This window comes from Onychostoma macrolepis, chromosome 07 (assembly GCF_012432095.1).
Source record: "Onychostoma macrolepis isolate SWU-2019 chromosome 07, ASM1243209v1, whole genome shotgun sequence".
Lineage (NCBI taxonomy): Eukaryota > Metazoa > Chordata > Actinopteri > Cypriniformes > Cyprinidae > Onychostoma > Onychostoma macrolepis.
In genome coordinates this window covers 29,180,019-29,193,321 of record NC_081161.1, presented here as the reverse complement: position 1 = coordinate 29,193,321, position 13,303 = coordinate 29,180,019, and the positions used below count along the sequence as shown (strand labels likewise).

Genomic DNA, 13,303 nt, shown 5'->3' with positions numbered 1-13,303 from the left:
AGATTGGAGAGCCTCTGCCCATCTTTACTTCTGAGAGATTCTGTCTCTAAGACATCCCTTTTATAGCTAATCATGTTACAGACCTGATGCCAGTTAACTTAATTAGTTGTTGGATGTCCTCAGAGCTGAATCTTTTCCAAATTTCTTGCTTTTTCAGCCCTTTGTTGCCCCCGTGCCAACTTTTTTGAGACCTGTAGCAGGCATAAAATTTGAAATGAGCTCATTTAATGGATAAAAGTGTAAAAGTTCTCAGTTTAAACATTTGTTATGTTCTCTATGTTGGCTCATGAACATTGGCTCATGTGATTTGAAAGTCTTTTAGTTTTAATTTTATTCAAATTTAAAAAACGTCCCAACATTTACGGAATTTGGGTTGTAAGTTTGTGGTAATTGTCCATGAAATAACTAAAAATAAACATTTTACAAATCTTACAATTCCAGAAATATGGAAATCTTGAAGCCATGGGTTTAGGCATATGGCACTAAAGCGACTAAACCTCCCATCAGCTGACAGCAAATCAGACATTTTTTCAAGTCTTGCACTGTTTTTTCTTTAAATAAAGACCAATGCTGTGCTTGGGAATAGGGCAGGATTTCACTTGCAGGTTGGACTCCAATTAGAACTGAAATCAGGAAATCCCTGCAGGGTCTTGGTTGTGCTTGGAGCCATTATATCTCAGAGGGATTAGGAGATCAGATTCCAAGGAGATTCCAATAGGTCTGCTGGACGTTCCAATTTTAAAATAACTGCTGTTTATATAGCTCAGTTTCCTTAAGTGAATGATAGTTACATGTTTGATGACAGGACTTCTTCCTGTGCAGGACATAACCTCCTCTGCTACTCACTGGAGGTGAGTAATGAGCTGAACTATCTATGAATGTGCTGATGATGAGGCTGAAGGCCACTGAGCATGTGCAATAAGTCTGCTCAGGGCCTTCTGCTGCTCATGCTGTTACTTCATCTTCCTGTGCTGTCACAGGACGGCCTGCCATCGAGCAGCCAGCCCTGAAAGTTTAATGAACACCAATTAAGCCTTCACAATCGCTTAAGTGGTTGGGACTACTGGCAGAAGAGATAGAGGAGCTCTGCGAAGAGATAATGAAGAGAGAGATAGAAATAGGGAGTAAAACAGAAAAAGGAGTTGATTATAAAAGATTATAAATACAACTTTAAAATATTAAAACATATATATATAAGTTATGGAATTATATAATTTTTGAATTATGATTATATTCTCTTGATGGTATTATGCTCTCATTAATATTATATAGAATATAATACCATTACCAAATTGTTAATATTAATGTCAAAATATTTAATAAATCCAATAACGTTGCAGCTCATGTGCTATACCCTTTAATATGCCTTAATATGAATGATAAAACATATATTTTTCATTAGTGTCATTCTGTGATCTTTATCAGTGCTGAGTTGAGAGCAGCTCTGACTGCATACTGACTGCATGCCCACACGAAACATCAACACACATGCATTTCATCTACAGCTCTTTGCTGTCTGCCCTTTCATATCTCCTCTGGTGGGAACCCTGTAAAGCAGCCAAGCCCTCTTTGACTCTCTATCTCTCTCATCCTATCTCTTCTATGACTACAAAAGGAGCACTGGAGTGTGTGCATACAGATTTTTTACTGCCCCACTGGAATAAGCTTGAAGTGCACACTAAGTTTATAGACTTTGCAAATAGGAAAGGTGAGTGAATATGCAGATAGGAAAACTTACTGTTTTCGGCCAACATATGTAGCCTACTGCTGCAACTGACAGAGACTCATGCATCATAAATTGGGTCTACAAATACAGAATGCATGAATTAATTTAGTCTCTGTGCAATGCACACGACATATGCAAAATCTACAGAAAATAACCTTATACAGACCAGAATATTATTTAAAATGCAATATGACATATTTTATTGTGTTTATTGTGATTTCAAAATGCATGGCATTTTTATGAAAACCGAACATCATTGATTTTTAATGTGGCTGTCTACCAGAAATCTCCAGAGGACTTTGAACGTTCTGTTGTTGGAAGCGGTTCTGGAAACAGTCAGAGTACTTTGATGTTAGTGCTCCTCCATTAAATACAGTCCAAGTATCTCCTTCATCACAAGATATAATGTGCATGAAATGAAACCTTGAAATGTAGGCTACTCAGTTGGTAATCTAATTACATGTATTCATATCTGTAATGAACAGGGACCTTGGAAATATCCCAAGTTCTTCTTTATTCTCTTTTTGAGAGCTCAGCAACAACCTCAGGTGCGTTTCCCAAAAGCAATAGTCGCAAGGTGGTCGTTACCAATGGAGTTCAATGGAACTAGCTACCATACTTAGCTAACAATGCTTTTGGGAAACGCACCCCTGGTTGATTCTAGAACAGACACCTTCATATGGCTACATGACCCAATAATCTGAAAAAAATGTACTCAAATGTTTAAGTGGGTGGGCCTATATAAAACTGGGTGCATAATGTATATATATATATATATATATATATATATATATAAGGAGACAAAATAAATAAATAAATTAATGAATTAATTAATAAATACACACATATACAGGGTAAGTGTGCCGTGTGGGTGGGCTGGGTCTCTGGCCTAGGCTGCACCATACGTCCCACTTTTTTAATGCATCACAAACTAGCTGAGACATATACACATCTACACATTAAAAACATAATTAAGTAAATAAATAATAAATAAATAGATATATAAGTGTGGCATGTAGTGGCCGGGGATGGGTGATGTTTTGGGTTCGAGGCTTTAGGCCCTGTTGCCCAGCAGCATCTCTCCCTGGCACTGCCGTTGGGGGATTACATGGGCTGGGGAGTTAAGTTCTGATATGTTGTAGCCACGGTGGGATCGGAGGCAGACCCCAGAAACATTTATTAATTTATAATTCAATACTAATATTATTAATATTATTATTTTTACTTGCCCTCTTGATTGTCTTCCACCCTTTCCCAGTTTTGATGAAATCATTATTATTACTATTATTATTATTATTTTATTTATTTTAAAAATTGTTGTTTTTTTTCTTCTTCTTTTTTTTACACTACTTATATCTATTATCAATCTATTAAGATACTATTTCAGTTGTATGCTTCCTCCCTCAACCCTATACAATGACACACACACAAACACACACGCACACATACGCACACACACACACACACGCATACTCACGGACATGAATGCAAATACAGGAGCTAACGGACTTGTAATGTTGGCTATCAGTATGTTTGTTTGTCCAAGTGATTCTATATTTTGGCACATGTATATTGTCACCTTCTTCACTTAGTTTCTTTTTTTTCTTCTTCTTCTTATATGTTATATGTTAGGTCCATGGGGTTCTGTATTTGGTACATGTAAACATAGTCAAATTCTTTAATTAAAAAAAAAAAAAAAAAAAGTCCCTGTTGCTATAGAAACAGTCAGCGTTCTGTGACGTGCGCTTAGGACTGCGCATGCGCACTGGCTGATTTAGCCTGAAAAATAAGCTTTTTATAACACTATTTGAGGAAAATAAACAACATTTATGATACATTTGTTGTCAGATTTCTTAAATGGCAGCCGAGTGACATGACTTAGTCAAGTTATTCAGCCAGGTAGGTCAAGTCTCTTTAAGACAACTTGTTTTAAAGAGACTTGACTTACCTGGCTGAATAAATAGCTAGCACATCCGGTTTAGTTTCAAAAACATCTAACTGTAACTCTGTCGCCTTCCTCCGTACTGACTGACTGCAGCAGACCAACGCAACAATTTGATCAACCGGACGTCGCGTTGCCCAGTATCCGTTTTCTTTAAATAAATGTTTCCAAACATCGTATGATTAGCTCATTAGTGGGATTATTATGATATAAATAGTACATATATAAACAAAAGAGACCTTTAGCAATCATTACAACACACATCAGCACTGTAGGTTCTTACAGTTTGCTTACATATTTTAGCTAAATTTGTGATTTCCTCACAACTGTAAACACAAAACTACAAACACTAAATGCAAAATAGCCTACATCAAACCAAAAGCAATCAACACAAAGTATTATTTTTGCAGTGACAGAATGGTTATTATCTCGATTATTTAGAGAAAATGATTGCAAACAATTTAGGAAATATATATATATATATGCCTTGATTTTTGCAAACATAGTTCTGGGATGTTTTATCGATTGTGTTTCAACTTTCAGTTTTACTGACAATAGTTCTGCAAAACAACAGCATTGCCCCCTGCTGGCTACAGTATCACACTGCAGGGTACAGTAACTTCACTTCTTAGCGAATGACTATGTTTACAGGGCAACAACCAATATATAAGAAGTGAGGGTTTTATGAGCTACTTTGTTTCAATAATACCGTTTAAATCATTTGTATCATTCAGAGTTTGCCAACAAATTATTTAATAAAAGTTGGCTACATTTATACATTTATTATTAATTACAATTTGATCTCTCCTTATAAGAATCACTTAATTAGCATTCAGTAAGCATACAAATGAATGACCATGGACAAGCAGCAAGGATTACAGTCTTCAGAAGACAACACACACAATATACACACCACAGTTTCAGATTCACATCAGGATAATAAGAAAAAGGTCAAACATTTTAGTTAACATATATTTTTATATCACAATCACCAATAAATAATTTATTCAGCTCATGGTAAGAAATTAATGGGTCGATTTACTAGAAGATACAGTCGGTTTGATGTTGGGAAAGCAACAAAGGCCTTTAACTGGTCATCTAAGTTTTAGTATAGACTGTGTTTATTTAACAACTATAACACAAATGTGTGGAAGCTTCAAGATATAACGTTTGTACCAGTGCTTTTCAAACCTAAGCTTTGTCTTCAAAGATTATAAACTCTACAGGATGAACCATTCCCATGTTTCCTGTGTATTTACAGAGACTGAAGTTGGAGTGGAGTGGAGGTTAGAGTATATAGACTGTTTGAATATAGTGATCATGATATAATGTGATGGCTGTAGTTTCTGCTGTGGTGGTGTTTGAATAGCAGTGAAGGACTCTAAGCTGGTAGGTGTATTTAAAGGGCACTTAAAGACTACTGAAAGCAGTGTTTGGATATTTAAGTGCTTTGTGGTATTTGGCAGATTTTCAGGAGCAGAGGAAAGGTGCTCACAGAGACATTAAGAGTGATTCACCTCTGCAGTCAGAGAAGGCAGATAATGAGATAATACTATTGCAGTGTTTTATGTTGAGTAACGTGCTTTGATATAAGAGATAGCAGGAATAAAAGCTATTAATATGAATAAGAGTCATAATGGTTTCAGACGCCAAGGTGTGCACTGAGTCGACAGAGAGCATCTCCTACAATGTCCAGCTCGTGTCTGAGCTCCTCGACCACATCGTTGATGCTGGGCATGTCCTTCAGCACACACACGCTCTGTGTGTACGGGTTATACCGCAGGGAGAATGGACGCTGGATTGTCTTTGCAAATTCACTGTAAAGAATAAAATAGAGGATACATATGATCAAAGCAAAACGACAATGATATGGCATGCAAAAATAACAAGTCGCGTATTTAAAAACAGATTTACCGCATTCTAAATTTGGCTTCCTCAAAGCTCTCCGAAACAAAGTAAACATCTTGAAAAGTGGTGATGAGACACTCCTGTTTACAGGTGACATTGGGCTCAAAGGGCAGGATTTTAGCACAACCTGAGAGAGAGTGCTTCAAAACAAAACAAAATATATGTGTTTCAGTCATTCACTTCAGTTAAATTCATTAACAGCAGTTACAATACTGTTCAAAATATGGGGTCAATAAGATTATTATTTTTTTTTTTTATTGATACTTTTATCTAGCAAGGATGCAGTAAATGTATCAAAAGTGACAGTAACAACATTTCTAATGTTACGCAAGATTTCTATATAAAATAAATACTGTTCTTTTGAACTTTCACAATACAAATATTTTAAACTGTGACAAATTTTTCTTGAGAATTAAATCAGCATATTAGAATGATTTCTCAAGGATCATGTCACACTGAAGACAGGAGTAATGAAAATTCAGCTTAAAATATATTAAACAGAAAACAGTTCATTTAAATTGTAATAACATGTCACTATATTCCTGTTTTTACTGTGTTTTTGATCAAATGAATGCAGCTTTGGTATCTTTTAAAGATATTTAAAAGGTGAACTAGTATTTTATTCATATTTATTGTTCAAACTAGTTATTAGATCATTAGAAACATAAAAAGATTATTTTTGTAATCTATAATTCTAAAACTGATAATGTGTATCTACCTTAAGTTCGCTTATAGAAGAGAGAAGCCCAGCGCCGTATGCTCTGAGTGAACCCTCCTGCTTACACAGGCCAAACTCCACCGTGAAGAAATAGCACTGCAATGGCACACACACAAACATAACAACTGTCAAAACTAGTGCAAATAATATTAAGGCTTTATGCCTATATACTGTATAAACAGCAGGGTGGCAAAATGTATAGAAATACATACTGTTGCTAGCTTCTGCACAGCATCATCAGACGCCCCGAGAGAAGCCAGTCCTAATTCCTGAGAGAACTGTGCAAAACTGGGTTCAGCCAACAGAGGAACATGACCCAGCAGCTCATGACATGTGTCCCTGAAAAACACAGACATAAAGATATCTTTAATTGTTGGTTAAATAAGACAGAATAAGGCCTAGTTCACAAGACATATACAAACAGTGTGCAAGTGAGGCAGGAGCAAGCTCGCATAAAGATTTGATGTGAACTCAGTATCTACTGTGCTTTGTGCAGAAAATGATTGTTTTCTGAGTGATTTCTGGATTACTACATTGAGTATTTCTTTTAAAGGGCACCTTTATGCTTTTTATGATTTTACCTTTCCTTTAATGTGTAATAAATATATTTGTGCATGTAAACCATCTGCAAAAATACACAGCACAACAAAGTCCACACCAAATGGAGATAATCTCTCCAGTAGAAAACACTTGCCTAAAACACTTTGTCTGTAGTCCTCCCATTGTTTCCATGACTTCGCTTCATCACCAAAAAAAAAAAAAAACTTGTATAAACTAACACCCATACCAACGCCACAGTTACCATATATATAATACTATTTACAGTTGCTTATGAGGCCTCAGAACTGACCAACTGACCAATCACAACAGACTGGGCCAGCTGACCAATCAGAGCAAACTTTTTTTTTTTTTTTCAGAAAGGCGGGCTTTAAAGAGATGGGAACTAAAATAGAAGGTTTCAGGCAGAGGTAAAAAGAGGTGCTGCAGCAGCGTACAGTAAGATTTTTTTTTTTTTTTTAAATCATGTAAATGTATTCTAGCAGACCTCAAAAATAAATAAGCATAATAGTGGCACTTTAATAACTTCCATAAATATAAAATGATTATTGAGAGCATTGGCTATGAAGAATTATTCCAAACTTGATCATTCTGAAATCATGTGACCGAGTTTCAACATTGAAAGGTTGCTGAAAGAATGTCAGTTTCAACACTAAAAAAACATTGAAACAATGTTTAATGCCAAATTATTGTAAAAAGGTTGAAAAATACTTTAAATCTGTACAAAAAAAAAAAGTAGTTAAAATAATGCTGCAACACATCAACTTTTATTCAATATTCAAAACTGAAACAAAATTAAACTGTGATTTAACCTTGATCCATGAAGTTGATTCACCCATGAATGGAACCCAAACCCTAAATTGCAAATATAAACTGCTTAAATTATCTGGATTCAGTTTGATTGAAAGGTGATGTGTTTGTTTTCATTTCTGCATGTTCATGCATCAGGTGTGACAGACAGTGGGTGTTGCTTCAACAATAGCTGCTGCTTCATAAAAGCCTATTTCAAAAGATTGTGTCAATAAACAGGCCTGAAGAGATAAAGGGATATACAGTATGCTTTGTACTCACGGTTCAGGAGTGTAGAGAGGATCTGAGCTGTGACGCACATATTGTGTACAGTGAAACACTCTGAAGGCCAGACCAGCCAGAAAGTCTCTCGGTGACAAGTACCCAGCAACAGGGCGAATGGTGAAGCCAGTTCGCTCTGAAACACACATACAGCAGCCATATAACTACTGCCCTCTGCTGGTGACACAACTAATACTTCTCGTCAGCTTGTATTGTAGCAATTGTAAAGTTAAAATATATCACATACTTTATCGCTGTGTGTGCACTGATCATGTGTGCTCACTCTCACCTCTCAGGAAGTTGGACACATCCTCCAGCTGTGGTATGTTGTCCTCTCTGTAGCCACAGAACTGGGTGAGCAGAGGCAGGTTGTTTAGGTACTCTCGACAGGCATGCGTGGGGTACAGCTTATTCAACTCCCGGAAAACGATACCCCACGTCTTTACCTCTTCTTCTGTAAACTTGACACGTGGTATAGGTTCTCCACTGCGGAGTGAGAGAGAATGGTGTGAATATTAAAGATAAATATGTGGAATTAATGTAAGAGTTTTAAAACCTTATTATTAAACGTACTGTTTGTAACTCATGGCAAGATCAGCAAAATATTTTCTTCTCTTACGATAAATGTTGTCTTTGAATCCCTGAAATCATATAGGAACAAATGCATATGGATTTCATACATAAGGTCATGGAATTTTTTAGCAGCTCAAATACTGAAGAGTGTTACATGATCGTGAGCCTAATTCTCTAACAAAAAGTAAGACAATACTGACCGGATGATCCGCGTCCAAATCTGAACCGTACATCAGAACACGACAGGCACTCTTATCCAGATCTGAGATCTTCTTGGGGAACCAAGGCACCTCAGCAAGATCTGAAAAAATGTATTTTGACAGTGTTACACAAGATTTATACAAAAAGTTCTGCACAATACTCGTCTATCTAACGAAGGAGTAAAACACAGTACCATTTGCAGGAGTCCAGAACTTATCAGGTGAGTCCATGGTTATGATGCTTGTTTGTTTGCGCAGAAGTTGAACGATATCTTTTAGAGTTTCTCGATCACTGTCACAATCCACCAGTACTTCCAACTCTGAGTTACGCCGCCGGGACTTACGTGACTCAATATGCAAAAGCTTTACCTGGCTGTCCTGTTTATAATGAATAAAAATATTATTTAGCCCACTTTAAATTTAAATGGAATATTTTCTGTTTTAATAATATTTATACAGAACACATTTATACATTAATACATTAATTTGTGTAATAAATATATTTGAAGACATACCAGATTTATAATGTGAGATAACTTTTACACTGCAGTGGCATGGGAGGAGGTGGAGCTTGATACAGTATCTAATAAATTCACTTCATTCATGGACAGTGCATACCTTCCATTATGGGATTTCAAAGTTTTTGTTTATTATTGCTTTAGCTGGAATTACTAAACAACTAGCTATTTAACCATGAATGCCTTTTTTACGTGTCAGTTATGTATAACATGATTCTACTGAAGATGAAAATACTAAAAATAATCAAATATAGATACAAAGAAAGAAAGAGCAGACTGGTAACATTTAAAGAAGGGAAAACATTAATGTACCTGAAATAACTTTAATGCTTTCACAAGCCCTCCGACTTCATTTTTCAGAGAGAAGACAATTGCGGCATGTTCTCTCTTGGAGGAACGTATCTTGTCTTTGTTTTCGTCTGTCTTATGAAAAGTAGTTTTGTTCAACTTAAGAAATAAGAGAGAGAGAGAGAGAGAGAGAGAGATTATAATCAGTATCATTGGGTTTCACTCAGGTGTCTTTTCACATTAGCATGACAATCTCACTACTACAGCAGATGTTTAATATCCCGTGTTTGTTTTAGACATGTTTTTCAAATAGGAAATCGTTATTCATAGGCAAATAACATGTAAAGATCATTCTTTTCAAAAGGTTGGGTAGGATGCATCATGCTATCAAATATAGGCTAGGCTATATATGACTAGACCAGCACTATGTGGTGGACAGCAACATGTAAAAGCCAATGAATGACATTAACAAACGACCATTTTGCAATATGCAATGCACAAAAGATCAAAAGTTCATGCACATTCAAAAAAAAAATAAAATAAAATATATATATATATATATATATATGTGTGTGTGGAAAATTTTTATCATAAATATTTAAATGCTCATTAATGATGTTAAGTACATATAATATTTATGAAAGTTTTTGCAAAGAATTAACATTAAAATCTATATCAGCTATTTTATTCCTTTCTTTGAGTCTTTAGACTTATTTCTTAGGACTATCAGCGCAACAAAATTCATTTTATCAACTCACTTTTCAAAAATGTTTGCATTTTGATATGTAAAAATATTAGCAAAAATGGTAGCATTTTGAATACACCTATGTCAAAAGTACTTCTTACCTCATTGTTGAGTTGCTTCTCTTCGTAACTCTTATTGATAGAGTCAAAAGACCGTCCTCGACGCGGTCCGTCAAGCTTGTTGGAGAGCATGGATGGGTGCTTCTGTTTTTATAGAAGAATATGGAGGTGCGTGGCTCAGATAGACGCTTCTGTCAGTCTGATAATGATGTTTTCTCTCTGGATTTATAAAGAGATCAGGCGGAGGAGGGGGAGGAGCGCGCGGCTCTGGAAAGTCCGAACTGACCTGCCCGGCAAGAAGGTTTTCACTGGAAAAGGTTCAGCAACCGAAAACGATTATTATTATTATTGTTAGATCATTATGGTACATTAATAATAATAAAAAAGGAAAATAAAATGGAGAAAGCCAAAATTTGTGTTGTTCATTATTGATATAACGTAAAATAGGACCAAACAGGATTAGCTGTCACTTTTTTTTATTTTACTCTAGTGATTAAAATTATTTTGACAGTCACGTACTGTACTTTAAAGTTTACTGCCTAAATGTATGCCAGTTTACTGTTATTGTGTTCAACTGTTTTCTCAATATCTACAGGAAACATATATGTTGGATATCTTTATTCATTTTTCACAAAATTGATATAATTTAAGGACAATTTTAAACTATAGTAAAACACATACAAAACCTTAAAGTTAACGAGATACCACTGTGACAACAAGCCCCAGAGCTATTGTACAGCTTATTTTGCTTATATTGATAATTATCTATATCATATTGCTTAGGCCTCACCCTAAAGGGTCAGATCATAATAAATATTTTTGTACTTGAACTATTGATAATGTTCCTCAATTTCTAATAGTAATATTTAATATTTATCGAAGTAGGCCTTTTACAAAATATCAATAGAATATGGCATGAATTACCAGCCTATCAGTAGTTGATCAAGTTCACAATAAAAGAGAAGAAAAACATAACAAAAAGGCAAGGAAATGTCAAATAAAATAGAAAATTGACTATCACAATGGTTCTGTGCTGATATGCTTCAGCATTATTGCCTGACAATCCATTAAAAGATTCATAAAAATCGTGTCGTAGACCTTGGCATTTAAACACACCCAATCTTTCATTTGGTTCATATTGTTGACATTGGTTTATTTATTTACTCTTTCCAAGGTTGGTCTGGGATCAGTGAGCTTTATTTCTACACCTCTGCGGAAAGACCAGTGATGAAGTGATGTGGATAATGGTCTAATAAGACACGGCAGCAGGCCTAGATTAACTGGCGACGACTGATTCGGAATGTGCTTGTCACTGGTTCCTGTTATCTCCAAACCAAAGGCCCCAGTCCACACTATAGTTCCAGTCCGGGGGTGATTTGTTCCAAAGGGAGAAACATGGAAAATAATACGAGCACGTCAATGAGCACGGCTCAGATTAATAATGATGTGGTAGTTATGAGCAATGGCTGTTTACAAGCTCACACCATCATTAATTAGCTCAAACGCAATATAATTAGGTACTGCTGTACGTCTATTTCCAAACAACATGACTAATCTTTTATTCAGATGTTCTCACGCTACTTCTGTGCTTTATTGGTCCATTGTCTGTGCCTCCCACTGCTTGGTCATTGATCTGAAAGACCTCCATACCCCTCCTCAGGGGGACACACAGACAGTCTTTTGTAAGGCAGCCCATAAGTACACATCTCATTAGGCTTTATGAAGTGAGAGATTCACCATCTATTGAAACACAGCCAGTTTATACCAGTTCCAACAGCATGTCAAAATTTTTTTGCACTATTGAGTGCAAATGTAGAATATCTTTAGCATTGCAAACCATTTTCCTACAGTATATCATTAAAATGTTGAAAAGCAAGATGTGAGCAAATCGAAATGCTTTGAACTTAATGACTCAAAGAAAATCTCATTCATATAACCACAGCTCATTTAGAGGCAAGACACAGGAAATGCTTCAGCTATCAGGGGGTCAAAAAGAACCAGGAATGTGCAATGCTCCATCTAAAGATGCATGCATCTTAATAGGGTCGGCATGTACACCTTATATTTACTTTTGAGATTTACGTTCATTTCCTTTTGGCCATATATGATAATGGTGTTTGCGCAGAACCGGTGACGTACAGCATGATTGAGCCAAGTCAAATCATGCTCAGACTAATCCAATGTAGCACTGGAGTCTGGTCTATTAGCATAAGCTTCACTGTAGACACACAGCTTCTGCAATCTGCAAGAGACTTCATTCTGAGACAATTCAATCTGCACTCCGTCTCAGCAACAGGAAATTCCCTTCAATCTTGGTTGTGAGGAAAAAGGCAATGATAGAGTAAGCTATGATACATATTGTGAGTTCATTGGTCTGTCAAACAACCTGAAGTTCCTTCAAGGTATTAGTGCTTCCTGCCCTTCCAGGTGAGCAGGACAAGTTATGTGATGCAGAACAATGTCAGGAAAGATTAAGTCTGGTCATGATCACTGAGCTTCAGTTGAAAGATGACAGTCGTAAGAAATATTTGACCAGCCTAATAAGAAAATCCATTACAGTAGGTGGACCAATTAGATTTGTTCCAGTGCTGGGAAAAAGAACTAGGTAACTCTCATTAGTGGTTTAACTGAGCTGCGAGGCACTTGAGTCAAGTTTTGGCACGGTCTGCAAACTTTATGAGACTGTAGATTTTCATGTTGACCTTTTATATCTGTTATTTAAACGCAAATGTTCATTGATATACAAAGAAAGGAAGAAATTAATGTGTACAGCTCAGAAGCTCTGAGAGCTAATTTGTGTGACCAGGGGTAAACATGTGCGTCAGCATGCTGCATGTGCATCTGGCACGTTCTGCAATCTATGATCTCTTCATCACCCAGTATGCATGATGGAGAGCGCAAAACAGGGCTGTGACAGGACAGAGGGGTATGTGATTCCATCATAATCTTTTCAAAGCTCTGGAGGAAATCAAGAGGACTTCCTGTTTCATAAAGAGA

The 13,303-nt window shown here is 36.2% G+C and overlaps 2 protein-coding genes across 3 annotated transcripts in view; one reads left to right on the top strand and one right to left on the bottom strand.

The window, feature by feature from the left end:
- kcnc1a (potassium voltage-gated channel, Shaw-related subfamily, member 1a) overlaps nucleotides 1-13,303 on the top strand; it is a 77,156-nt gene that overhangs the window by 52,536 nt on the left and 11,317 nt on the right. Inside the window, exon 4 of one of the 2 annotated variants that reach the window (XM_058781154.1) lies at nucleotides 7,212-7,899. The exons of the other annotated variant lie outside the window; for it this stretch is intronic. Coding sequence (XP_058637137.1) covers nucleotides 7,212-7,246 — 35 coding nt within the window. The 3' untranslated portion in view covers nucleotides 7,247-7,899. Of the gene's footprint in view, nucleotides 1-7,211; nucleotides 7,900-13,303 lie in introns of those variants that run through there. 2 annotated transcript variants of the gene reach the window in all.
- On the bottom strand, nucleotides 3,525-10,485 carry tph1b (tryptophan hydroxylase 1b). Its single transcript, XM_058781158.1, has 11 exons — nucleotides 10,349-10,485; nucleotides 9,527-9,661; nucleotides 8,891-9,074; nucleotides 8,697-8,797; nucleotides 8,497-8,564; nucleotides 8,213-8,409; nucleotides 7,924-8,059; nucleotides 6,507-6,633; nucleotides 6,295-6,390; nucleotides 5,583-5,716; nucleotides 3,525-5,485 (listed from the first exon to the last, which is right to left on the bottom strand). The coding sequence occupies exons 1-11, from the start codon at nucleotides 10,436-10,438 to the stop codon at nucleotides 5,311-5,313; spliced, it is 1,443 nt and encodes a 480-aa protein (XP_058637141.1). The 5' UTR covers nucleotides 10,439-10,485; the 3' UTR covers nucleotides 3,525-5,310.

Excerpts from the sequence above, each read along its gene's own strand:
- tph1b (XM_058781158.1), bottom strand. The coding sequence starts at position 10,438 with ATGCTCTCCAACAAGCTTGACGGACCGCGTCGAGGACGGTCTTTTGAC. Across the intron at positions 8,798-8,890 it reads GTTCTGGACTCCTGCAAATG|ATCTTGCTGAGGTGCCTTGG; the intron begins GTACTGTGTTTT and ends ACATTTTTTCAG. Across the intron at positions 5,486-5,582 it reads GAAGCCAAATTTAGAATGCG|TGAATTTGCAAAGACAATCC; the intron begins GTAAATCTGTTT and ends TATTCTTTACAG.